A 27696-nucleotide genomic window follows, 5' to 3' on the forward strand; every position below is an offset into this window, starting at 1 on the left:
ATTGTTCACGCCTGTGCAGCGGCAACAAACTGCGTATATTTTTAAAAGCCTTTAAAAGTCTTTACAGGTTACCACTTTAGACTTACAGAGGAGGTCTACTGCAAGAATTACTGCAATTGCGGTTTACATATGACACTAGACCAACGCTTACGTGCGCCTTTACGCGCAAGCACGGGGGGGCGGGGGGGGGGGTTGATTTTTTTTTATTTATTTTGCTTTTTAATGTTATTTTGACACCTTTCCTTTCATTTTATTTTTTTTAATCATTTTTATTGTTATCACAGTGAATTTAAATATCCTCTATGACAGCAATCTGTAGTGACAGGTACTCTTTTTTTAAAAAAAAATTGGGGTCTTTTAGACTCTAGATCTCTCCTCTGACCTTAACTCATCTGACCACACCAAAATTGGTGTGATAAAATACTTTCCCAATTTCCCAATGGCGCTGTTTATTTCTGACGAAACAGAAGTCATGAAATGCTCGTAGCTTCCGGTATCTTAGGCCATAGAGATGATTGGAGCCATTCTCATCTCCAATCAGCTTTATGGTTAGATAACTGAACCACCGACTGCACTCTCGGGTTAACCGGTGGGACAGGAGAGCCCGAGAAAAACCACGAAAGGCGGCGGAAGGTGGCGGTGGGGGGGGGGGGGGAGTCCCCTCCCACTGCATGTAAAAGCAGTCTAGCGGCCAATTATCCACTAGGATTGCTTTTATATGTAAGCCAACCGCTGGCTGTTAAAAACGATACCAAGGTGATGCACAAATCTGCAGGCATCATCCTGGTATAACCACTCAAAGTCCAGCAACTTACCAGTACATTGCTGGTCCTTGTTTGGCATATAGTGTATTTTTTTTTTTTTTTTCATGCAGCCAGTGGGCTGAACGAAAAAAAAGAGAACCTAACAGAAATCAGCACAGGAATATTGTGTAGTATTACACACCATTAATTGCCAAAACAGCCACCCACTGAATTTAATGATGGGTATACATGACAATATTCCACATATACCTAAAAGGTATTTTAACTGCAGTGCTGAAATCAGCCTATCACCACAGCTGCTGACAGCAAAGGTATCCATATATGCTGTTCGCAAACACTGTTTGTGTCAGAATATATAAAATCAATGTGGCAGCCGATGAGTACCTGCAAGAGAAACAGGTTAACAAAAGAATGAAAAACAAACAATGTACAGTAAAAGTACAGTAGGAAGAGTAGAAGAACATAAAAAATGACTGACACGACAACTGTTTTTGGGTTTTTTATTTTTTTTTGTAACACTTTTTTTTTTTGTGAACTGCGATTTTCCAGCTTGGGTCTCTCAAAATGTTGATAGCCATCGAGACCCTGTGTTTGTGTGCCCTACACTGTGTCGTGCTGTACCCTACACTAGAACTCCACTAGTGTATGGTAGCACTCGAAACATTCCCCGATGCAGAGACCAGGTTGGTCAGGACATCTGGGACAATAATAGCGGGTGTCACGCCTAAATCCGCGCCTGCTACAGACATGACATCTTCTTTGGGGGTGAGTTTGGGTAGGGGTACGCGGGAGGACATGTGGAAAATGTCTCTCATGCAGACGGCTCACTGCATCTGGAAGGGGAAGTTGGGCAGACATACCTCCTGGGTACAGGTAGGCAAGGATGATCGCTTCCTGGAATTCTCGGAAGGATCCAGTTTGTCCTGACATCCTGTATAGGACAAAGGCGTTCAGCATAGCCAATTGGAATAAATAAACAGACACTTTTTTGTACCAGCGTCTGGCTTTACGAGCAAATAAATACGGCACCAAAAGCTGGTCGTTAAGGTCCACCCCTCCCATATTAAGCTTATATTCGTGGACACAGAGGGGTTTCTCCATAACGCCAGTTGCCATAGGAATTTGGATCGTCGTGTCTGCGTGAAGGGAGGACAGAACGAAAACATCTCGTGTATCCCTCCACTTCACTGCAAGCAATTTGTCCGTTTTCAAGCAGGCTCTCTCCCCCCGACTAAGACCGGAATTTACAAGCTGTTGGGGGAAGCCCCAGCGATTAGGTCGCACGGTGCCACGTGCGCCAATTTGTAATTCAAAAAGATGACTAAATAGTGGCACGCTTGTGTAGAAGTTGTCCACGTACAAATGGTACCCCTTTCCGGATAAGGGTGACACCAAGTCCAAAACTATCTTGCCGCTGCTCCCTATGTAGTCTGGGCAGTTGGGGGGCTTTTCCCTCATAGACCCGGAAACTAACTGTATAGCCTGTGGCCCTGTCACAGAGCTTGTACAGCTTGACCCCATACTTGGCACGCTTGCTGGGGAGGTACTGTTTCATAGCAAGGCGGCCAGTAAATTTAATCAGGGAGTCATCAACGCAGACAACTTGTTCGGGGGTAAACAAGGCTGCAAACCGCTGATTGAAGTCTATGAGGGGCCGAATTTTGTGGAGCCGATCATATGCAGGGCCCCCCCCCCCCCCGAGGACGACAGATTTCATTGTCGCTGAAATGCAAAAATCGCAGAATTTGCTCGTATCTCGCCCTGGACATGGAGGCAGAGTACATGCGCATATGGTGAAGTGGGCTAGTGGACCAATATAGCCGCAATTCACTTGGTTATGCTCATGTTGAGGGAAAGGCCCAGAAAGATTTTAAAATCGGGAACCGTTATAGGTTTCCAGCCAAATTGTCTGGCAAGGGGCGAATTTGGGTTGGCGGCGATAAATTGTTGTGCATATAAATTTGATTGATCCACAATAGATCTGAAAAAATCTTCAGTGAAGAACAGCTCAAAAAAGTTTGGGGGCATAAAACCAGCTGTCTCCACGTGGATTCCAGGTTGGGCAGTGAATGGGGGAAGTACTGGCGCTGTAGAATCAGTGGGTTGCCAATTGGGATATGCCAGCGCATCAGGGAGGGTACTATGTGCTCTATGGGCCTGTCTTCGAATACGCGGTGGCTGCGGGCCACTACTCGTGCTAGCCACCACACCAGCTTCAACTGCACTTATGGGACTCGCCACGTCACCAAGTGTGACTGCAGTGCTGGTTGTACTAGGTCCAGGGTGTACTAGGCCGCTGGCACTTGCCAGGCCACCAGAAGGATGAGCGGCCGTAGTACCGACACTCTGCTCCATGCGAGCACCCTGTGATTCCTGCATCTCAACAACTCCAGCATGGGGTCGGGTACACCTGGGTCTAACAGGGACCCATCCGTCGTCGGAGCTATCTGTAAGGGAGGCGCTGCTGTCATCAGGTTCGTATACTGACCCTGATTCTGCCAGTGAGGCTTCCCCATCGCTCTCATCTGACATGGTCAGTATACTATAAGCCTCTGCACTACTGTACCAACGTTTGCACATTTTGGTAACTAAATTTACCGTTACAGTAGTGTGGCTCACAGGTAATAAAAGCACCTGGTTGTCAAGGACTATTTCAAGCGCTACAAAAAAAAACTGCTAATGCTAGCAGGGATCAGGCCTGACTTTGCTGTTGTTGTTGTGTTGTGTTTTTTTGTAAGTGACAGTAATCTATTGATTACTACACTTGCCTGGGTGGGGTGGGCTGGGCGGAGGGGTTAAACGCAGGTGCTGGCAGGAATCAGTGCTGATCGTGCAAACACCACGTTTTGGGAACCCTAAACTATGGGGACGCTAGCATAGTTCTGATCAGATCAGATATTGATCTGTTCAAACACTATACTAGTAATGGAAGTGTATGTGTGCGCGTGTGTGTGTGGTAATCAAGGGGTTATTTCTAACTATGCGCCGGGGATCTCGCTATTTTAGACTGACACTAACACTAGCTAATGTCACCTGTGTCACTATTAATAGTGATCAGAAAAAAAACTGTACACTATAAAAGTGACACTGTGACAGGGCAATGAAGGGGTTAGCTGGGGGTGATAAGGGGGATCAGGGGTTTAAATCTTTATTGGGGGTGGTGGCGGGGACCCTAAACTTCCTTTGGGACAGAAACTAACTCGCTAGCGCAAACTCAAGTCACAATCACACTAATACAAAATACAGTAAAACTATATTACGTGTGTATTAGTGTGCAATGTGACAGGGGGAAGGGGTTAATTGGATGTGATCAGGGGGGGATCAGGGGGTTAAATCTTTATTGGGAGGGGGTGGCGGGTATCCTAAGGATAAAAGGAACGACCGCAAGCGATCACAAGTCACACTTATACAGGTATATAGAAAATGCTATATACTGTATACAGTGTGTGTTGTGGCAGGGGGTGTAGGGGTGATCAGGGGGGGATCAGGGGGTTAAATCTTTATTTGGGGGGTGGCGGGGACCCTAAACCTCTTTGGGACAGAAACGAAGTCGCTAGCGCTAACTCAAGTCACAATTGCACTAATTCAATATACAGAAAAACAGTATATTACGTTTGTATTAGTGTGCAATGTGACAGGGGGGAAGGGGTTTACTGGGGGTGATCGGGGGGATCAGGGCGTTACATTTTTATTGGGGGGGTGGCGGGTATTTTAAGTGAAAAAGGGAGGGCCGCAAGCGATACACCTGGTCACAAATCACACTTATACGGGTATATAGTAAAAATGCTATATACTGTAAACAGTGTGTGTTGAGACAGGGGGTGTAGGGGTGATCAGGGGGGGATCAGGGGGTTAAATATTTATTGGGGGGGGGTGGCGGGGACCCTAAACCTACTTGGGACAGAAACTAAGTCGCTAGCGCTAACTCAAGTCACAATCGCACTAACACAAAATACAGAAAAACAGTATATTACGTTTGTATTAGTGTGCAATGTGACAGGGGGGAAGGGGTTAACTGGGGGTAATCAGGGGGATCAGGGGGTTAAATCTTTATTGGGGGGGGTGGCAGGTATTTTAAGTGAAAAAGGGGAGGCCGCAAGCGCTACACCTGGTCACAAATCACACTTATACAGGTATATAGGAAAATGCTATATGCTGTATACAGTGTGTGTTGTGACAGGGGGTGTAGGGGTTAACTGGGGGGGGGGGGCGATCGGGGGTTAAATGTGCCTATCTAAGTGTGTGTTGGTGTGCTTGGTGCAGTACTCACAGTTAGATGTGCTCTTCCCTCTCGATGAATCCAAAAAGGATCATGGGAGGGGAGAGCACGTCTTTTCTGAGCCTGTGTTTACATTACACAGGCTCAGCATGGAATCTGATTGGGCAGGACCGATCAACAGGTCCAGGCCAACAATCATTGGCCTGGACCTGATGACTGATCGGTTCTGAACCCAATCAAGCCACCAACGGCGGGGGGTGCGGGTGCCTGCACTAGACCAGCGGGAAGCAGCGACGTAGTCCTACGTCACTTTGCCTGCACGGGGCTGACCGCCGCAGTAAATAGTCGTGCGGCGGTCGGCAAGTGGTTAAAGACATAATTGGTCTATATAGTATAGTGAAATTGGTGCAGGGTTATTCACTTTAGGTCAATACAAATGACAAGGGGGTACTCTGAAGGAAAAAATACATTTGACCTCCCCATACAGAAATGCCTCTTGACTCTCATGCCTCTTGACAGTAAAAGCTATGAAAATGTAGAATAGACTCCCACAGGAACTAGTTCTGGCCAGCTCAATTAACAGTTTTTGTAATATGTCATATTAAACCAAAAATGCAGAACTGACATTAGACCATACATTCATCATACCAGAGAGAACTCCCATGTTGGCTAACAAGGTACAACTAGGTAGCCTTTCAGACATATAAAACAATATACTTCAGGGCTGTGTATTATCCTACAAGAAGTCTATCCATTGCTAGGTCAAGTGGGCTCAAGCTTGGAGTGTCCAACCAGGGACCCCAGAGGTTCTTACACTTGTGGGGGTAACCCCTGTGTTGGTTTATATAATTCTATAATCTAAAAAAGTGTTCCCCATACATTGCAGTCATTCCTTTTGGGTAGGGGGGTCTGATGACTTCCATTACCTTGGGAGAACTCTCTGTGCCTGAAATAAGGCTCTAGCCACTGCTTCCCTAGTGTAGGCAGAAAATTGGAGGATATCTAAGATTCCCAATAGGCATTGTTTGGGTTCAAGTGAGAGTGAGGCCTGGAATACATTATTCAGAGTCCGTACAATTCCTTTCAAGTTGGATGCTTCTTAAATGGACAGAAAAATAACATGAAATAAAGTGGAATTCCAGTTTAACCCTAACTACTCCTAAAATTGTCTCCTCATGCCTCCCAACATCTATGCTTACTAACCTGTGTAAGAAAGATGTATCTACTTACCTATTTTCAGCTGATTTAAGTATGGTCATGTGATATCCCCTGTGTCAGTCAGCAGTGGCTGCAGGGGAGAAAAATGACTAGTAAAGCCTGAAGCGGTGACCTCACACTTATGCTTTAATGGCCCATCCGTTACCAGAGCTGGCTGACACAGGGGAGCTGGATCACGTGACCAGACTGGATTGCCCTGAAAATAGAGGAGTATATACATCTTACATCTTTATTACAAAAGTTTGTTAGCATAGGTGTTGGGGGTGGGGGGAAGGGGATAGTTTTAAGATTAGTTAGGGTTAAGCCGGAATTCCACTTTAACATTTATAGGTCATAACACCAGAGATGGTTGATCCAAGGAATGCTAATTGTCTTTGGGGATCAGGAAGGTACTTTTTTCCCCCCTAGCTGGAGAGAATTAGACCATGCTATATATTTTTTTTTGCCTTCCTGATTGCATTAGATGGACTAAAACTCTTACCTTCCAGCTTCCTGCAGCTAAGTTCTGTAATGCTCCAGCTGCACCTTCCAGAGTGTCTGGATTTGAGCATTCAGAAAGAAGTGTGAGGTAGGGTTTAACTATTGATGGATGCCATAGCATCTGGATTCCTTTTGGTGGGTCTACACAATCAGGAAAAGGTCCAACTCCATCCCACTGTAAAAGAAGAAGATACATACTGTATGCCTATTATTTCATAGGAGTGGGTGCATTTTAACAAGTCAGATAGTTTTTAGGAAAAAAAACAGAAATGTAGAACTGTTAAACTTTAAATATTGTAGTTGCTGTATAGTGGATAGCGTTTTACCTAAAGTGTAATTAAATCAAAAACAATACTCAATGTACAGTATATCATATATTTATTTAGAACTGTGCACTATATCTGTGTGCAGAAGCTTTTCATCAGCCATTTGTTACTTTCTGGTAAATACCTGGTTGATCCTGTGGGTATTATGCATGTCCCTACTGTGTGTGGCAACCCTAGGGCAGCAGTTGTTCCAGCTTCTCTGTTGCCACACATTATGGACATGCTCCATCTGCACCTTAATAATTCTTTTGAAGCTGCCCCATGTGACTCTTTTCATCCCATGAAGGGAGGCTCCAAGTGTCTGTGTAGCATCCCACAATTCCTTATCCTATCTCTCAGCTGCTACCTAACACACTTTGTGAGCCACCACCCAAGCTTTGAGAACGTAATGTGGGATGGCTAGAAGACAAGGGGAATCCTCCATAAATAATGTGTGATGGATCTGTACAAAAGATAAAAAAAACAATCAAGTGAGGCAGACCTATCAGAGAGGATTGATGGAGGATTCCTTTGGCCTGGTAGCCATCCTTTTTTACTTACATTCCAGAAGCTTGTGAGGCAGCTCATAGAGTGTGTTAGGCAGCAACTCTTACAGCGAGCCTGGCTGCTAGTTTATGATACAAGCACAGGAGCGGGTTGCTCCTTAGGATCTGTTTTAATGTATAACACACATAATAATTCAATACAAGTGACTGCAATAGTGCAAAACAGCTCTGGGCGGTCACAGGGGGAGAAAGGAAAGTCCCTGCAGTGACGCTTGCAGGCTGCATCACAGGATTTGTACTTACTCTACCCACTGATATCTCAGTAAGGTGCAGAACGTGGAGATAATGTCACTTGACTGCAGGATAAAGCAGCAAGAAAAAGGTTAATAATCTAAATATTACAATGCAATCTATAGAGTGTTGATTTTATTGTGATCTTAAAAATATAGGAAGTTTGCAGGGACTAGACATCTGTTTTAATGTATGTATTGCGACTGACTGTGCCCTGCGACTGACTGTGCCCTGCGACTGACTGTGCCCTGCGACTGTCTGTGCCCTGCGACTGACTGTGCCCTGCGACCGACCGTTCTCTGCGACTGACCGACCGTGCTCTGCGACTGACTGAGCGTGCTCTGCGACTGAGTGCCCGGGAGGACTGGTAAGTATTTTAGCAACTGGTGAGTATCTTAACGACTGAGTATCTTAGCTACTGGTGAGTATCTTAGCGACTAGTGAGTACCCCAGGTTTTGTACCAGGGGAGATAGAGGTAGTGTAGGTAAGGAATAGCAGGTCATTACCATTATCCCCATAGAGTAGTGGGTAATAATGTCCGACAGGATTGGGGATGCCACTCAGTGCACTTCTTGCTCCATGTATGCGTTCCTTGATGAACCAATCGAGGGCGAAAACTGCTGTGCAAGATGTGTGCGACTTGTTTCTCTGGAAGCCCAGATTCTGGATCTAGAAAACATAGTGGCAATACTGTGTAGCATCAACAACCTGGAAAGGAGCTTGGACATTACCCATCAGGTGCTGGCAGGGGCTGGCATAGAGGAGGGAGGAGTAGAGGAGACGCAGGCATCAGAGGTAGGCAGTTGGGTGACTGTTAGGAAGGGTAGAGGGATGAGTGCAAGGGAGGCCAGCCCTGAGTTGGTACATCCTAACAAATTTGCCAGTGCTGGAGCAGGCGCCCTCCTCCAGCTGCCAGGGGAGTGGCGGCTCCAGGAAGAAGGGGGGCCGAGATTCAGGAAAGGATAGACAGGTTGTGGTAGTTGGGGACTCAATCATCAAGAGGACAGAGAGGGCAATCTGTCGAAAAGACAGCCAGACAGTATGTTGTTTACTGGGTGCTCGAGTTCGGCATATTGCGGATCGGGTAGACAGATTATTGGGCGGGGCTGGGGATGACCCAGCGGTCATGGTGCATGTGGACACTAATGACCAAGTAAGAGGAAGGTGGAGGATCCTAAAGAACGATTTCAGGGACTTAGGGAATAGATTGAGGAATAGGACCTCCAAGGTGGTTTTCTCTGAAATACTGCCAGTACCTCGAGCCACACAGGAGAGGCAGAAGGAGTAAGGAATTGGAGTAGGAAGAAAGGGTTTGGGTTCCTGGAGAACTGGGCTGACTTCTCAGTCGGCTACCGGCTCTTTAGTAAGGATGGGCTGCACCTTAATGGGGATGGTACAGCTCTTTTGGGGAGAAAAATGGCCACCAAGTTGGAGGGGCTTTTAAACTAGGAGATGGGGGGGAGGGCTCAGAAGTAGAGTCAGTCAGGAGGGAGCAAAGGACAGAAGGCAGTAGTAGAGTCAGCAGCGACAGTAATTCCATAACGTCAATTGGGGGGTCTGTGCAGGAAAACCTCAGACCAAACAGGAATAAAAATAATCACCATTCACTATCAACTTCCACAAAACGAAGAGGGGTATATGCTAATGCCAGGAGCCTAGCTAATAAAATGGATGAGTTGGAAATGTTAGTACATGAGGAGGACATAGACCTTGTGGGAATAACGGAAACTTGGTTCGACCCCTCACATGACTGGCTGGCCAATATCCAAGGGTATTCGGTGTACCGGAAAGACAGAGTAGGAAAAAGAGGGGGAGGGGTATGTGTCAAGAATAATGTAAGGGTGATAGAGAGGAGTGATATTATGGAAGGGATGAGTATGGAGTTAGAATCTGTGTGGGTAGAACTCCATAGGGAAGAAAAAAAGGGAAAAGTAATTGTGGGGGTTTGCTATAGGCCACCCAACCAAAGGGAGGAGGTAGAGCCACTGCTGTAGTTTGGCCTAGGCCTAGGGCGGCACTTTGCGGGGGGGGGGGGGCAGCAAAAAAGCCGCCGCCCTCACATAAAAAAAAATCTGCTCTGTGAGGCCCGTCTGCTTGTCTGCAGTGCTCCCGTCACTTTCCGTGCCGAGTCCCGCTGCATTGTCTGCTCCCCTGGTCCTTGCCTGCCTCCCGCCGCCTCCTCCCACACACACAGTCTAGCCTACAGTCTCCAGCTTTCAGTGAAGGGGCGTCACATCAGGGCTGGTACAAAGGGGTGGGCGGGAGGGAGGGCGCAGCGGAGATGAATTGCTGATAATGTGAGCACCACCTGCAAGGCTTTTGAATGCTTAGTGCTCGGGTTTAGTCTCAGCATCTTCTGTCTGCTTCTGTCCCCAACAGTCAGCCCGCCCACCACCTGCATTGCTTTAGAATTCTTAGCTCTGTGTCCAGGTTGAGTCCCGGCATTTTCTGCATCTTCTGTCCCCGCCCACCTCCTATCAGACCTGTAGTTAATAGTCTAGGGAAGTGCTATACGTGGTGGGCGGGCCAGTGGGCAGGGATAGTGGCCGGCAGAAGATGAAGAAAATGGCGGGACTCTGGCAGAGCTAAGGATACTAAAGCAGTGCAGGTGGAGGACACTCAGATGGGGACAGAAGCAGACAGAAGATGCCCAGATTAAACCCAAGAACTCTGATGAATTACAGGTACAATGTAGTGATGTTCTGCTCTTTTCATCTGAGCACTGTGTATATGATTGATAAATACTGGAGTACTCAGCAGAAGTATTTTATGAAGTGACTTTGTGCTATTAAGTAAAATATGTTGGAGGCACCTTGCTGTATGCATTTTCCTTTTAGGTGACTATTATATGTTCACACTAATGCGTTTGCTGTGACTCACATTTGTGCAGGCATAGCAGCACATTCATTTAAATGGACTACTGTACCTGCAGGAAACAGGTCCCTGCACCTTTATGAAAACGCAGCCGCAGGGAAATCGCATGGTGAAAAAGCACCATGCAATTTCCCGCACCAAAAAACGTGCTGCATTTTCAGATGCGTGGGCGTGCCAATAAGAATAAATGGCAGCCTTGTGTATCTGTAAAAGAGCAGGGGATTTTACCTGAAGGTAGTTGTGGGTGCGGAAATAGGTGTCATTTACACGCTGTCCCACACATGCAACCACCTGTAACAGTGTGAACCTAGCCATGGGCTCATTTACACTTGCGGTTGGCGGGCAATAAAACATGCTACTGAGCCTCATAATACAGCTCCCTATCACTCCTGCCATTTAAGCTGCAGAGGCAGCAGCTAAAGGTTTACAGATGCCACTGCTGCAATATTTTGATTTGTAGCAGTGACAGGAATTATAAGGCCCGTCACTTTCAGCATGCACTACCATCTGCTGAAGGCAACCTGTTCAAGTGAAAGGGGCCACACTGCAACCTCCCCGGAACTGCGTGCAATGCCTCAGTCTCAGCGCAGTGCCACTATAGAGTGAGGGCAGACTGTCTTATCATGTGACATATCACATGACTGGAGACAAGATGACAGAAAAGGTGCCTTCAGTGGGTGTCACACTGACACCGAGATGTGAACTGTGAATACACATGGGGGGGGGGGGGGCGCAGTTTGCCATCTTTGCCCAGGTGGCTGGATGGCCTTGTCCCAGCACTGAGGGGCGTACATACTTGCCAGGGAGGGAGGGACTGTTGCCCACATAGAGCGGCAGTGAGTGGCTAGACGGGCTGCACTTCAATGAGTGGGTGGGGGCGGAGCCTTATGCTCCACCTACCCACCCTCCGCGCGGCCTGTAAGAGGGACTAACTTCTCCCCGGGGCGGGGTCTATATATGTCGAGGAGGAGGAGAGAGAGGAGGAAAAGGGAACCCCCAACCAGGTCAGGACATCCGACAGCAGGTAGGAATCACGATTTTAGGTTACCACCCACTGCTATTGCTACAATTACAAATTAATAATTCCATTACATTTTTGCAGTAAATATATTTTCAACAAATATGGAGCACTTTGCAGTACATGAACTTTCACTGCATGTGAACTGTTAAATGAGTTTGCATTGGTTTCAGCATGTACAAAGTGACCCATGCATGCTGAAACCAATGCAAACGCATTTAACAGTTCACAGGCAGTGAAAGTTCATGTACTGCAAACTGCTCCAAGCTTTAACCACTTCTGGACTGGAAGATTTTCCCCCCTAATGACCAGGCCATTTTTTGCAATTCAGGACTGCATTACTTTAACGGACAATTGCGCAGTCGTGCGACGCTGTACCCTACAAAAATTGATGTTATTTTTTTCCCACAAATAGAGCTTTATTTTGGTGGTATTAGATCACCTCTGCAATTTTTATTAATTTTTGTTATTACAAATTTAAAAATCTTAATTTTTATCCTTTTAGGCCAATTTGTTTTCTGCTACATATTTTTGGTAAAAAAAAAATCCCAATAAGCGTATTTTGTTTGGTTTGCGCAAAAGTTATCAAGTGTACAAACTAGGAGAAAGATTTATGTCATTTTTATTTTTCATTTTTTTTTTACTAGTAATGGCGGCGATTTGTGATTTTTAGCGGGATTGCAGCAGACAGATCGGACCCCTAACTGACATTTTTGACCCTTTTGGGGGCACCAGTGACATTACTACAGTAATCAGTGCTAAAAATATGCACTGTTACTGTAATAATGACACTGGCAGGGAAGGGGTTAACCCAGGGGTGATCAAGGGGTTAAATGTGAGCCTAGGGGGTGTTTTCTAACTGTATGGGGGTTACTTGTGAAATGACCACAGAAACATGCGATCCTAAATAGGCGGATCACAGGCGCTCTGTGATCATTTCAGAGAGAACAACAGTCTGCTGCGTGTACAACAGCTGACCGCTCTCTCTCAGCGTGGAGCGATCGGGGGCCCGGCGGCAATTGCAGCCACCGGCCCTGTGGATTGGCATCCCCGTTGCCTAGCGGGGGCCCCCAGGAGCGCAAGCTTTCCCCCAGGAGCACTCCCGCGAAATGAAGTACCCATACAAAACAACAAAATATACAAGTAGGCACTTTGTACCTACTTTTAATGTACAGAGAGGAAGAGATGGAGCTCTAAGAGTAAAATGTGGAGCCTAAAGAGGATGGGGTGTGGTTTACAGATGACAGGGCGGGTCTGAAACATAAAAGGGGTGTGGCCTTCAGAGGAAGGGGTGGGTCATAGTTAAATTAGGGGGTGCACAAGTTTAGTCCGGCCTAGGGCAGCACAAAACCTAAATACACCACTGGGTAGAGCTGGAATTTATATCACTGTTGGGTAAAGTGGCAAAACTGGGATCAGTCATCATATTGGGGGACTTCAATTATCCTGACATTGACTGGGAAGAAGGGACTACACACTCACAGAAGGCCCGTCTATTCATGGAAACCTTACAGGACAACTACATGTCATAGTTGGTGGATTCTCCTACTAGAGAAAATGCAATCCTGGATCTATTGATCACTAATTACCCAGACCTAATGTCGGAGGTAGGAGTCCAGGACAACCTGGGCTCTAGCGATCACAGGTTGATCGCATTTAGCGTAAATAACAATATAACAAGGCAAGTGGGGAACATAAGAGCCTTAAACTTCAGAAGGGCAAACTTTCCAAAATTGTGCTCAATGATGGAAAGGGTAAACTGGGACCAAACCCTGGGAACACTGACCAAGGAGGAAAAATGGGAATGCTTTAGGAACATATTAAGCAAATGCATCTTGCAGTGCATTCCTATGGGAAATAAATTTAGAAGAGACAAAGCCAAACCTGGCTGGCTAAACCGTAATATTAAAAAAACTTATTAGGGGAAAAAAAATGGCTTTCAAGAAATATAAATCAGAGGGCACAGTATCGGCTTTCGAGCGATACAAGGAGGCAAATAAGAAAAGTAAATACGAAATCAAAATGGCTAAAATCAACTTTGAGAGACAAATAGCGGAGGATAGTAAAAAGAATACAAAGAAATTCTTTAAATATATCAACAGCAAAAAAACTAGGGCAGAGCATATTGCACACATAATTGACGATGATGGGAGGATGCTTACAGAGGACACTGAAAAAGCAACCGTGCTGAACGCTTTTTTCTCGTCAGTCTTTACACAGGAAAAGGAGGAGTACACTGACCACGACTATATGGTTAGTAGTAATACACAGGACTTGCCACTATGGCTAACAGAGGGTGAAATCAGGGAAAGGCTGGAAAAAATTAACCAGGCCTGGATGGCGTACATCCGAGAGATCTCAAAGAACTTAGTAAGATTATATCTAGACCACTGTTCCTGATCTTTACTGACAGTATTATGGCAGGAATTGTACCAGGGGATTGGAGGAAAGCTAACCTAATACCGATATTAAAAAAAGGGCAGAGGCATGTCCCGGGAAATTATAGGCCTGTCAGTCTGACATCGATAGTATGTAAACTTCTGGAGGGGATGATAAGGGACTATATCGTAGAGTTTGCTAAAGACAACAACATCATCAGCAGTAATCAGCACGGGTTTACAAATGGGCGTTCTTGTCAAACCAATCTCTTAACATTCTACAGGGAGGTGAGCTGTGAGCTAGATAGGGGGAGACCAGTGGATGTGGTGTACCTGGATTTCGCTAAGGCATTTGATACAGTTCCCCACAAGCACTTAATTTATAAAATAAGGTCTGCAGGCATCGACCACAGGGTTTGCTCTTGGATACGGAACTGGCTAAAAGGGCGTGTCCAAAGGGTGGTAATAAACAACGCATACTCAGACTGGTCTGAGGTGGTAAGCGGGTCCCCCAAGGCTCAGTCCTGGGACCAACCTTGTTCAATTTATTCATAAACAGCATTGAGGACGGGATCAGTAGCTCTATATCAGTTTTTGCAGATGACACAAAATTGGGCAGGGCAATAACTGCACAGCATGAAGCAGATATCCTACAGAATGACCTGGACAAAATAACAGAGTGGGCAACGGCATGGCAAATGAGGTTTAATGTGGAAAAGTGTAAGGTTTTGCACTTGGGGACTAAAAACATAAAAGCACAATACACTTTAGGAGGGGACCCTTGGGGGAATCAAAAATGGAGAAAGATCTGGGAGTCTTGGTAGATGATAGAAAGATAGGGGTGACCAGCGCTATGGAGTAAGAGATCCTAAACAATTGAGAAGGTGTAAGCTGCCAACAACCGAATCCACAAGGGGTTAAAGTGTGAAATAAATAAAAGGAGGTTGTAACGGTGCTACCTTTAAAGTGAGTAAGTTAATAAGTGCCAACTTAAAATAAATAAAATAAATAAAGTGCCAGTAGAGTAAAATTATACCTTATGAATCATGGGTCCAAAGTAAAGTGCACTAGTGACTAGTGGTGTGACAAGGATAACGAATTGTTTATCCTGGACCCAAGTGGCAGCTGGCAAAGCCAGCAGAATATTAGCATGCATAAAGAAAGGGATGTATTCCAGAGATAAGACTATAATCCTTCCACTTTATAAAACTCCGGTCCGACCACATCTGGAGTATTCTGTCCAGTTCTGGTCGCCAGTCCTCAGGAGGGATGTATTGGAGCTGGATAGAGTCCAGAGAAGGGCAACTAAACTAATTAGGGGATTGGAGGACCTTAATTATGAAGAGTGTCTGAAATCGCTTGATTTATTCTCCCTGGAGAAGAGACGCCTGAGAGGGGACATGATAGCAATTTATAAATATCTCAATGGTGATCTCGGCATAGAAAAAAAGCTATTCAGTCGAAGGGATTGCATGAGAACTCGAGGGAACACAATGCGATTAGAGGAGAAGCGTTTTAACCTCAGGCAACATGGGGGGTTCTTTACTGTTAGGGCTACAAGATTGTGGAATTCTCTACCACAAGAGGTGGTTTTTGCGGGAAGTATGGTGGCTTTCAAAAGACTCTTAGACGTACATCTCAAGGATCAGAACATTCAGGGGTATGAGAGATGATTACGGCCACACACACCTACACAGGTTGTACTGGATGGACTATTGTCTTTATTCAACCTCACCTACTATGTAACTATGTAACTATGTATATGTAATTAATGTTTCTTTGTTGCAAAGTTTTTAACTTTGTGATAAAGGGCTTGCATGCCTAAAACATGTCAGTGTTTTCTTTATATTATGTATTATTTTATGTATGCTTTAGAGAACTGGCTTACATATGACTGGAACTGCAGACCTGTGACTTGCATCCTGCAAGTGAAGGTGCTTAATTTGCCACTATTAATGATAAATGAGACATCTTTAACCACTTAAGCCCCGGAGGATTTGGCTGCTAAAGGACCAGGGGTTTTTTTGCGATTTTTTACTGCGTGACTTTAACGGACAATTGCGCGGTCGTGCGACGCTGTACCTAAACGAATTTGACGTCCTTTTTTTCCCACAAACAGAGCTTTCTTTTGGTGGTATTTGATCACCTGTGCGATTTTTTGATCACGCGCTATAAACAAAAAAAGAGCGTAAATTTTGCAAAAATAACAATATTTTTCACATTTTTTTATATGAAATTCCCCAAAAAAAAAGTAAAAATCAAAATTTTTTAACATTTTTCGGCCAATTTGTTTTATGCTACCTATGTTTGGTAAAAAAAAATCGCAAAAAGCGTATTTTGATTGGTTTGCGCAAAAGTTATCGCGTTTACTAACAAAGGGAAAGATTTTTGTCATTTTTGGTGTTTTTTTTTTTAACGCGTAATGGCGGCGATCTGCGATTTTTTTTTCGGTACTGCGACATTGCGGCGGACAGATCGGAGCCTTGACTGACATTTTTGACACTTTTGGGGGTATCAGTGACATTACTGCAGTAATCAGTGCTATACATATGCACTGTTACTGCAAAAATGACACTGGCAGGGAAGGGGTTAACTTTATTGGACAGGGAGGGGTTAAGTGTGTCCTAGGGGCGTGATTCTAACTGTGTAGGGACATTCCTATTGGTGTAAAAGCAAAGATCAACCGTTCTACATAGTAGAACGGACAGATCTTCACTTTTACACAGGGAGAACTGACAGGCAGCTTGTTTACACAAGCTGCTCTGTCTTTCTCCCTTCACAGGAGCGATCGCAGTGTGACTGGCGGACATCGAGTCCGCCGGTCACACGCACTGACTTGTCTGTGAACGAGCCGCGGTGGGCGCGCGCCTCGGCGGGCGCGCGCCCGCCCGCGATAGGCTCGCAAGTCAGTGACAGGCGAGTGACGTACCGATACGTCACTCTGCCTGGCCGGGGCTGACCGCCGCAGTATATAGTCGTGCGGCGGTCGGCAACCGGTTAAATCCTATTTTGTTATGAGTATGTCATAAGCCAGAATAAAGAGAGTATACGGAATTGTGCCACAGATTCACAAATCACATAAGATTCTGTGCTTGGATATTACATGGAACACGTATGAACTTTGTTGCATGAATTTTTTGCAGGAACTTTTTTTAAAGTCACTTTATTATCTCTGCATGGATATTGCACATGAATTTAAATATTTGCATATTATGATATGAAACATTTTCTTTTTGCATACATTTCATATGTAATTGTTAATTTGTATTTTTGCACATTGCACTCTTTACATTTAATGATTTTATATGCAATAATTGATATATATATATATATATATATATATATATATATATATATATATATATATATATACACACAGCTGCAAGAAAAAGTATGTGAACCCTTTGGAATGATATGGATTTCTGCACAAATTGGTCATAAAATGTGATCTGATCATCATCATCCAAGTCACAACAACAGACAATTACAGTCTGCTTAAACTAATAACACACAAAGAATGAAATGTTGCCATGTTTTTATTGAACACACCATGTAAACATTCACAGTGCAGGTGGAAAAAGTATGTGAACCCTTGGATTTAATAACTAGTTGGCCTCCTTTGGCAGCAATAACTTCAACCAAACGTTTCCTGTAGTTGCAGATCAGACGTGCACAACGGTCAGGAGTAATTCTTGACCATTCCTCTTTACAGAACTGTTTCAGTTCAGCAATATTCTTGGGATGTCTGGTGTGAATCGCTTTCTTGAGGTCATGCCACAGCATCTCAATCGGGTTGAGGTCAGGACTCTGACTGGGCCACTTCAGAAGGCGTATTTTCTTCAGTTTAAGCCATTCTGTTGTTGATTTAAGTTCTGTTGTTGGCCTTAAGTTCTCCTGCAAAATGTCTTGATAAACTTGGGAATTAATTTTTCCTTTGATGATAGCAATCCGTCCAGGCCCTGACGCAGCAAAGCAGCCCCAAACCATGATGCCCCCACCACCATACTTCACAGTTGGGATGAGGTTTTGATGTTGGTTTGCTGTGCCTCTTTTGCCACACATAGTGTTGTGTGTTTCTTCCAAACAACTCAACTTTGGTTTTATCTGTCCACAGAATATTTTGCCAGTACTGCTGTGGAACATCCAGGTGCTCTTGTGCAAACTGTAAACGTGCAGCAATGTTTTGTTTGGACAGCAGTGGATTCCTCTGTGGTATCCTCCCATGAAATCCATTCTTGTTTAGTGTTTTACGTATTGTAGATTCGCTAACAGGGATGTTAGCATTTGCTAGTGACTTTTGTAAGTCTTTAGCTGACACTCTAGGATTCTTCTTCACCTCATTGAGCAGTCTGCGCTGTGCTCTTGCTGTCATCTTTACAGGACGGCCACTCCTAGGGAGAGTAGCAGCAGTGCTGAACTTTCTCCATTTATAGACAATTTGTCTTACCGTGGACTGATGAACAGCAAGGCTTTTGGAGATACTTTTATAACCCTTTCCAGCTTTATGCAAGTCAACAGGAGTACCATAGGGTAAGAAAGTAGAGTTATGAAGATAGTAAACAGCCACACAGGACAGACTTAAATTACTAAATCCCCATCAGTAAGATTAGTGGGTACAATTGCCGGCGGGTGTGGAGATGCGATTCGGTGTACATCTTGTGGCATATATAAGTTCCTCAATCTTGCGATCAAGGGCGAATACAGCTGCACAAAATGTAAGCACGTTGCTTCCCTGGAAGCCCAGGTCCTGAATCTAGGGAAGCAGCTGGCAACACTGAGAAGAGTCTCCATACTGAAGGAGAGCTGGGATCGTACCCGACAGGTGCAGGCCGTGAATGCAGGCATCAGAGCAGAGTAGATGGGTGACAGTTAGGAGGGGTAGAAGGGAACAAGGCAAGGAGGCCGATCCTGGGCTGGAGCACCCCAATAAATACACTCGTTGCGTGATGTTGGGGAAACCAGTCAGGGACCAGCATTGCTGGATCAGAGCGACGCCCCTAGCTGCTAGGGGAAGAACCCCTCCAGTGAGGCCCGGGAGAAAGGGAAAGGAAAGACAGCTGCTGGTGGTAGGGGATTCAATCATTAGAAGGACAGAGAGGGCAATCTGTCACAAAGACCGTGAGCGCCGAACTGCCTGTTGTTTACCAGGTGCTCGGGTTCGGCACATTACGGATCGGGTGGACAGATTACTGGGTGGGGCTGGGGAAGACCCAGCTTTCATGGTACACGTGGGCACCAATGACATAGGCAGAGGGAGATGAAGAGTCCTAAACGATTTCAGGGACTTAGGAGCTAAGTTGAGGACCAGGATCTCCAAGGTATACTACCTGTACTTCGAGTCACACCAGAGAGGCAGCAGGAGATTAGGGAAGTTAACAAGTGGCTGAGGAGCTGGTGTAGTAAGGAGGGCTTTGGGTTCCTGGAGAACTGGGCCGACTTCTCAGTCGGCCACCGGCTCTTTGGTAGGGGCAGATTGCACCTAAATGGGGAGGGTGCAGCCGTACTGGGTGAGAGGATGGCCAAAAAGTTAGAGGGGCTTTTAAACTAGGTGATGGGGGGGAGGGTACAGATGTAGAATTAGCCAGCGGGGAGCAAGATTCAGAGGGCACAAATTGGGACATTAGCGGTAGGGTGTTCAGAGTTCCCAAATCCAAGGTGGGTATGAAATCAGAAGAGCAGCCTAAAAACAACATCAAATAAGGATATGGTATGCATCCTGTCAAAATTTCGAGGTTTGTATACCAATGCCAGAAGCCTGGCCAACAAGATGGGAGAGCTGGAGCTGCTGATGTATGAGGAGAACTTCGATTTTGTGGGGATAACAGAGACTTTGTTCGACAACTCTCATGATTGGATGGCGGCCATTCAGGGGTATTCCCTTTATCACAGAGATAGAGAAATTAAAAAAGGGGGAGGGGTATGTCTGTATATTAACCTCCCTGGCGGTATGATTATGTCAGGAATTACATACCAAAAGCGGTACAATTTTTTTCATGGAAATTTGGCGTTATGTATTATAGGCCTACAATTCTTAGTAATTACTGACTTAAACCTGACCAAAACAAGAGTCTAGTAGACATCCCAGATGTGATAAATTTGAAACACAAACGCATGAATTATAATCGAATCAATAATATAATTTTATTATTTAATATATAATATATATAATAAAATTATATTATTGATTAGATTATAATTCATGCATTATATATTATATATAGATATATGTGTGTGTGTATATAAGGTAAGAGAACACCGCTGCGCTCTCTGCACATCTACCCCGAGCGTGACTCGGGGTTACCGCTCCTGATAGAAAAAATCAACCCCGAGTCACGCTCGGGATCACCGCCAGGGAGGTTAACAACAGTGTACAGGTAAATATGAGGGATGATATTAATAATGGAGCTATGAACGAGGCAGAATCCCTATGGGTAGAACTTCAAAGGGAAGGCACTAGGTAATATTGGGCGTATGCTATAGGCCCCCCAACCAGAGGGAGGAGGGGGAGGCAGACCTCCTTTTACAGATAGGATTGGCAGCAAGGATGGGAAATGTCATTATAATGGGGGACTTTAATTATCCAGATATAGACTGGGCAGAAGGAACCGCGCATTCAGCCAAGGTTCGGCAGTTCCTAAATGTTTTGCAGGACACTTTTATGGGTCAGATGGTGAACGCACCGACAATAAACAATGCGGTACTTGACCTACTGATTGCCAAAAATACAGACCTGCTCACGGATATAGAAATACAGGGCAACTTAGGAAACAGTGACCATAGGTCAATTAGTTTCAGTATTAATCATAGTAATAGGAAACACAAGGGTAATATAAGGACACTGAATTTCAAAAGAGCCAATTTCCCAAAACTGCGTTCTTTGCTAGAAAATATCAAATGGGATAGAACCCTGGGAAAAAAGAACACGGAGGATAAATTGGAGTGCTTCAAGAACATACTAACCAAAGGGCATGGCAAGTGCATTCCAAAGGGAAATAAATTTAAAAGAGCAAAACTAAACCCTGGGTGGCTAAACTCCAACATAAAAATGCATATTAATACTAAAGAAAAGGCCTTCAAAAAATACAAGGCTGAGGGGTCATTGGCAGCATTCAAGCATTACAAAGAGTGTAATAAGAAATGTAAAGGCGAAATCAAGGCGGCTAAAATAGAACATGAGAGACATATAGCAGTGGAGAGTAAAAAGAACCCCAAGAAATTCTTTAAGTATATAAACAGTAAGAAAGAGACGCCAGAACACATTGGCCCCATAAAAGATGACGACGTAAATCTGGCCACAGAGGACAGAGAGAAGGCGAAAGTGTTAAAAAATTTCTTCTCTTCAGTCTTCACAAAAGAATTGGGGGGCTACACTAACCCAGCTTGTAATGCTAAGCTAAACAATACACCTCAGGAAGTACCGCCATGGCTAACAGAAGATAGACTTAGAACTAAACTAGAGAAACTTAACATAAATAAATCACTGGGACCAGATGGCTTGCACCCGAGGGTTCTTAAAGAGCTCAGCCAGGTGATTGCCAGACCATTATTCTTGATCTTTAAAGATAGTCTACAGACAGGTATGGTGCCAGCTGATTGGAAAAAAGCCAACATGGTACCAATATTTAAAAAAAGGGCCAAGGTAACTATAGGCCGGTCAGCCTAACATCAGTAGTCTGCAAGATTTTGGAGGGGATGTTAAGGGACCACATACAAGACTTTAGTAATAAAAACTGTACTATTAGTAGTAATCAGTATGGATTCATGAAAAATCGTTCTTGCCAGACCATTCTATTAACCTTCTATGATGAAGTGAGCTGCCACCTAGATAAAGGAAAGCCTGTGGATGTGGTGTATCTGAACTTTGCAAAGGCATTTGACACCGTTCCCCACAAATGCTTACTGTACAAACTAAGGAGTATAGGTATGGACCATGGGTGAGTACCTGGATAGAAAACTGGTTCCAGGGGAGAGTCCAGAGGGTGGTGATTAATGGGGAGTACTCGGATTGGGCGGGTGTGGAAACTGGGGTCCCCCAAGGTTCTGTCCTGGGACCAATCCTGTTTAATTTATTCATAAATGATCTAGAGGAGGGCATATCTAGCACAATCTCGGTATTTGCGAATGATACTAAACTAAGCATGCTAATATCTTCTATGCAGGATGTGGAAACCTTACAAGTGGACCTGAACAAAATAATGGGGTGGGCATCTACATGGCAGATGAGGTTTAATGTTGAAAAATGTAAAGTAATGCACTTGGGCATCAGAAACACGAAAGCAAGCTACTCACTAGGGGGGAAACCTCTGGGTGAATCTAAGATGGAAAAGGACCTGTGGGTACTAGTGGACAACAGGCTTGGCAGTGGCATGCAATGCCAAGTCGCTGCAAGCAAAGCCAACAGAATACTGGGATGTATAAAAAAGGGGATTCACTCCAGAAATAAAGAGATTATTCTCCCACTCTACAAGACTCTGGTTTGGCCACATCTGGAGTATGCTGTCCAGTTCTGGGCACCGGTCCTCAGGAAGGATGTGCTGGAACGGGAGAGAGTCCAGAGAAGGGCAACAAAAATAATTAGGGGAATGGAGGACATCAGCTATGAGGAAAGACTACAAGCACTGAACTTATTCTCTCTGGAGAAGAGACATTTGAGGGGGGGATATGATATCAATGTACAAATACTGTACTGGCGACCCTAGCATAAGGAACAAACTTTTCAGAGAAAGGAATGCAATAAGACACGTGGCCACTCACTAAAACTAGAGGAAAAACGGTTTAACCTTAAAGTGGAGTTCCACCCTATTTTTATACTTACCTCCATCTTCTCGCTCCGGGTCACCTGAAAAAGAAATGGATAATCGCATATTTTTTTTTTTTTTACTTACCTCGTAGCGAAGAAAATATACTTACCTTACTTCCTTCTTCCTCCTTCCTCGGCCGCGGCCCGTCGTCACTTCCTGGCTCTGCAATGATTCCTGGGAGCTGGACGTCATAGCTCCCAGGAATCATTGCGCCTGCACCGGCCCCGACGTCAGTTCCGGGTCGCGCGCGTCATCCCCTTCTAAACAGCTTCTGGGCATGCCCAGAAGCTGTGGAGGGGTGACGCGCGCGACCCGGAAGTGACGTCGGGGCCGGCGCAGAGCATTGTGGGACCACAGAAGGCGGAAGAAGACGCCGAAGAGGACGCGCTGGCTTCAAGCTGCCCACATCTGAGATGGCAGCGCTGGACAAGACGTTTGCAAGGTAAGTATTTCGTCTTGCAGGTAAGTGCAACCCGGGACAGATCAGAGGCTAGCCATTGTGGAATGCACTAGCCCTGACTGTCCCGGGGTTTTAAAAAAAAAAAATCCAGGGTGGAACTCCGCTTTAAAATACGTAAGGGGTTCTTCACTGTCAGAGCAGTAAGGGTGTGGAATTCGCTTCCACAAGCAGTCGTATCAGCAGGGAGCATCGATAGTTTCAAAAAACTATTAGATAGGCACCTTAACTATTAGATAGGCACCTTAAAGACCACAACATACAGGGGTATACAATGTACGGTTAACAGCAAACACACAAACATCATAGGTTGAACTGGATGGACTGGTGTCTTTTTTTCAACCTCACAAACTATGTAACTATATGTAACAATTCTTAATCGTAGGTCTTCTGAGAGCTCTTTTGTGTGAGGCATCATTCACATCAGGCAATGCTTCTTGTGAAAAGAAAACTCAGAACTGGTGTGTGTTTTTTATAGGGCAGGGCAGCTGTAACCAACACCTCCAATCTCATCTCATTGATTGGACTCCAGTTGGCTGACATCTCACTCCAATTAGCTCTTGGAGATGTCATTAGTATAGGGGTTAACATACTTTTTCCACCTGCACTGTGAATGTTTACATATTGTGTTCAATAAAAACATGGCAACATTTCATTCTTTGTGTGCTATTGTTGTGACTTAGATGATGATCAGATCACATTTTATGACAAATTTGTGCAGAAATCCATATCATTCCAAAGGGTTCACATACTTTTTCTTACAGCTGTATATATATATTGCACATTTACAGTAAGTATAGTGCACTTTGATATATTGTTTATGGTAGTTTTACACAGTTCACAGTGTGTAAGTATAGACTTTTTGAATATAATGGAGATAGCGCTGTCAACCATTTATACATATACAAGCAAGAAAAAGTTAGGAAATTTACCCTGTTCATCCTCAGTGACTCCTTCATGAAATGATAAATGTGTTGAAACAGTGATATTGTTACAACATATTTATATTAGCTCTTTTATGTGTAGATTAGAGGAGTGTAGTTTTATTTGCACATACAGTACTTTCAGTTAAAACAACCTCAGAACTGAAAAAAAAATTGGTTTTAATTTTAAATAACCACCTTGCTAATCCCAATCAATTTTTCTTTCCATTCTCATTGTAGCTATATGATATTTTAGTTTTAACATTTGTATTTTTTTATTTTCAGTAACACTATCGGGTCTATTCATGAATCTAATTCTTTCTCCTTCTATTTCCTCTACAGATCAAATATTATTCATTCATTAACAATATCAGATTGGAGCTTGATCAAGGGTAGTGCTTGTCAGTGGTGTATTTAGATTTTGTGCTGCCCTAGGCCTGACTAAACTTGTGCATCCCTAATTTAAATATGACCCACCCTTTCCTGTAAAGACCACACCCCTTCCTGTTTCAGACCGATTCTGTCATCTGTAAACCACAGACTACAACCACAGTGTATCACTGCCCATCAGCGTAGCATTCCCATAAGTTCAGCTTCATCAGTGCCCATCAGTGCAGCCTTTTTAGTGCCACCTTATTACTGCCCATCAGTGCAGCATATCAGTGTAGCCTCATCAGTGGCCATCAGTACAGCCCCATCAGTGGCCATCAGTGCAGCCTGTCAGTGTGGCCGGTGGCCTGCGGTCTGTCCGAATGTCCTCACACGCCGGTATTATCATACCAGGGTCATATCATGGGTGCTTTATGTGGATGCCAGACTTATTTGCCTCCTGGACCCTGCCCTCTGGCCCAATTCGCCCCATAAGACTGGCACTATACTAAAAGTGTAGCGCAAACCGGCGGGTACCCTTTTTTGTGTGGTAGCAGGGAGGAGGCTGTTTTTTTTTTGTGAGGGGGTTCAGCTTTTTTGCTGCCCCCCTGCAAAGTGCCGCCCTAGGCCTGGGCCTTGTTGGCCTAGGCCAAGATACAGCACTGGTGTTAGTGCCAGTGTTTGTGTCAGTGTGTTTTAGGTAAGATAAAAAACAAAATGAATTGGATTTGTGACTTACAACCACTTCCAATCCCAACTTAAACAAATATGACTGGGACATCCAAAAGCAGTCCAATTGAGGGATGGGTAACACAACAAACAATGCCAACAGATCCATAGAAACAAACCGTCAAAATGGTTCGACAGAAACTGACACAGAGAAGGCCTTAACATCAACCTGGTAAAATGTAACAAATGGGTGAACAGAAGCTTAGGTAGCAGCCTTGCTAATCTGAGAAATAAATGCCTGATATTGAAAAGTCCAAGAAGCACTAACAGATCTAGTAGAGTGTGTCTTTACAGGAAATGAAGGAACCTTATCCTGATGTTACCTTGTTTAATCCACCTAGCAACTGTGGAGCAATAGGCAGGAGGCCCTTATGTGAACCTCAGGAAGCACAAAGAAGGAATACAATTGCCTTAAAAGTCAGTGGCCTGAGAGGTAAACTCTCACAACGTATAGTATGCTAAGACAAGGGAAAGACATTTTTTAGCATGTTTCAGAGCAGGAGATATAGCAACACTAATTAAGGCTCCATACTGGATAATGTGCGCGATTTAAAAATGTGTTTGGTTTTGGTTTAATTCATTAATTAAATTATTTTGTTTCATCATACCAGTTATGTTATAATGATTTGTTTTCATTATTTCAGGAAGAATATGTATTCATTGTTCTGAATCGATTTGTATTTTTAGAAGTTCTGTTATTCTTTTCTTATTTTAAAAGACTGGCTATATTCGTTAACGTGTCCATTTTTTAGTTAGGGAGATTCCTTATGCAGGCTGAGTCATCCCTGCTAGTCCGACCCCTAAATGGATAATATTGACTGGAGTCGAGTGCATCCAAAAGTAACAAATGGAACAAAATTAATTTCGGATTCATTCATTATGTTATAATTCGGAGATTAAGATGGATCCACCTCCATCCAACCCAAACACAATAAGTAGTAATCATTTTATTTCACTTTTATACCTTACTGTATTTACTGCAAAATGTTTCCATTTCATTCCTAGTACATTTTTTTATAATAATAGAAAAATGTTAATGCAGAAATAATTGGCTGATAATCCAGAAGTCAAAGACTACTACGCCCTTCTTATTCAAATACAAAAAATTAATCAGAATTAATATATAACCCAATCATAATGATTAAAGGACCCTTGTCCTGTACAGGTACAAACAACAAACAATGCACACATTTGTGGCACCCCCAGGCGTTTTTGGTGGTGGGTCATGGTAATGCTAAAATATACATCTAACGTTTTAACTTTAAATACCTAGCTGGTCCAAACAAACTATTTCCTTCATTAATACATGTCCCCCTTTTTAGCACTGTATAAACTGTATTTAGCATCAGCTACTTACTGTATACATTATTGTGTTCCAGCAGCAATGCGGATACTTCCTGCTTCATTCCCTGGTAAAACAATTGAGTGAGGCAGAGTGCTGCTCCACTATTCAAAGGAAGCTTTGTATTTTTATGAATGAATACAAGACTTCCTCTGATTGGCTGATGTGGAAATCATGATTCAATTCGCCCGCCCGCCTTTCCCCCTTGACCAATTAGAGGAAGCCTAGTACTTGAGACAAGGGACGCATGTATTAATGAAGGAAATAGTTTGCTTGAACCAGGTTAAAATAAACCTGGAGTTAGGCTTTAAAACATGCTTTCTTTTTACTATTGTGGGCCACTTTTGTGTTGATAATAGAAAATAATCAGGGGATATTAATTTACACTAACACCAAGGGAAGACCCACTTGGTCCTGAAAAAAGTAAAATTAACTTTGATAAACTAAGAAGGTGCAAATATACGTACAGATTTACATAAAAGAGAAGCGCAGAGAAGATTTTGGCAATTTTTAACCGCTTCTTTACCGCTGGATGTCATATGACGTCCTGGGATTTGAGTGGGGATATCTGAATGATTTCCAAAAGATAGAGACCGCACTCAAGGTGTTTTAAGATGAAACCAATCAAACTCCTTTATTCTTCATAAATACAGCAGACAGACAGTACAGTGCACGAACAGACGTGTCGGGTTGACGCGTTTCACGATGTAAATCGCTTATTCATAACCACACACGATGAGACTGTGGATGCTGGCAAACATTTGTAGATAAAGCAGAGAGGTGGTGGCCGGGAAATGTAATCACTCGCACCTTGAGTTAATTGGTAAGAAAACAGGTGCGAGTTCAGCAATCCACAATCCCAGATTGAAGACAATTAGTTACAAAAAACTCCCTCCATAGGGAAGGGGAAGTATACATACAAACAATGTAAAATATAAAATCATATAATAAACATAGTCAAGACGTAGAAAAACACAACAGGCTATATGTAAAAAAGGTAACAGCATAGAAGTGTTATATT

General features: G+C 44.0%; 1 protein-coding gene across 4 annotated transcripts in view; it reads right to left on the reverse strand.

Annotated features, from left to right (window-relative positions):
* Positions 1-27696, reverse strand: part of CTNND2 (catenin delta 2) — a 921118-nt gene that overhangs the window by 269059 nt on the left and 624363 nt on the right. For all 4 annotated transcript variants that reach the window (XM_082258174.1, XM_082258173.1, XM_082258172.1 and 1 more), the window contains exon 15: positions 6683-6856. In XM_082258174.1, coding sequence (XP_082114300.1) covers positions 6683-6856 — 174 coding nt within the window. The remainder of the gene's footprint in view (positions 1-6682; positions 6857-27696) is intronic.

The sequence above is a fragment of the Pelophylax lessonae genome (genome assembly GCF_965119305.1).
Source record: "Pelophylax lessonae genome assembly, chromosome: 5".
NCBI classification, from domain to species: Eukaryota; Metazoa; Chordata; class Amphibia; order Anura; family Ranidae; genus Pelophylax; species Pelophylax lessonae.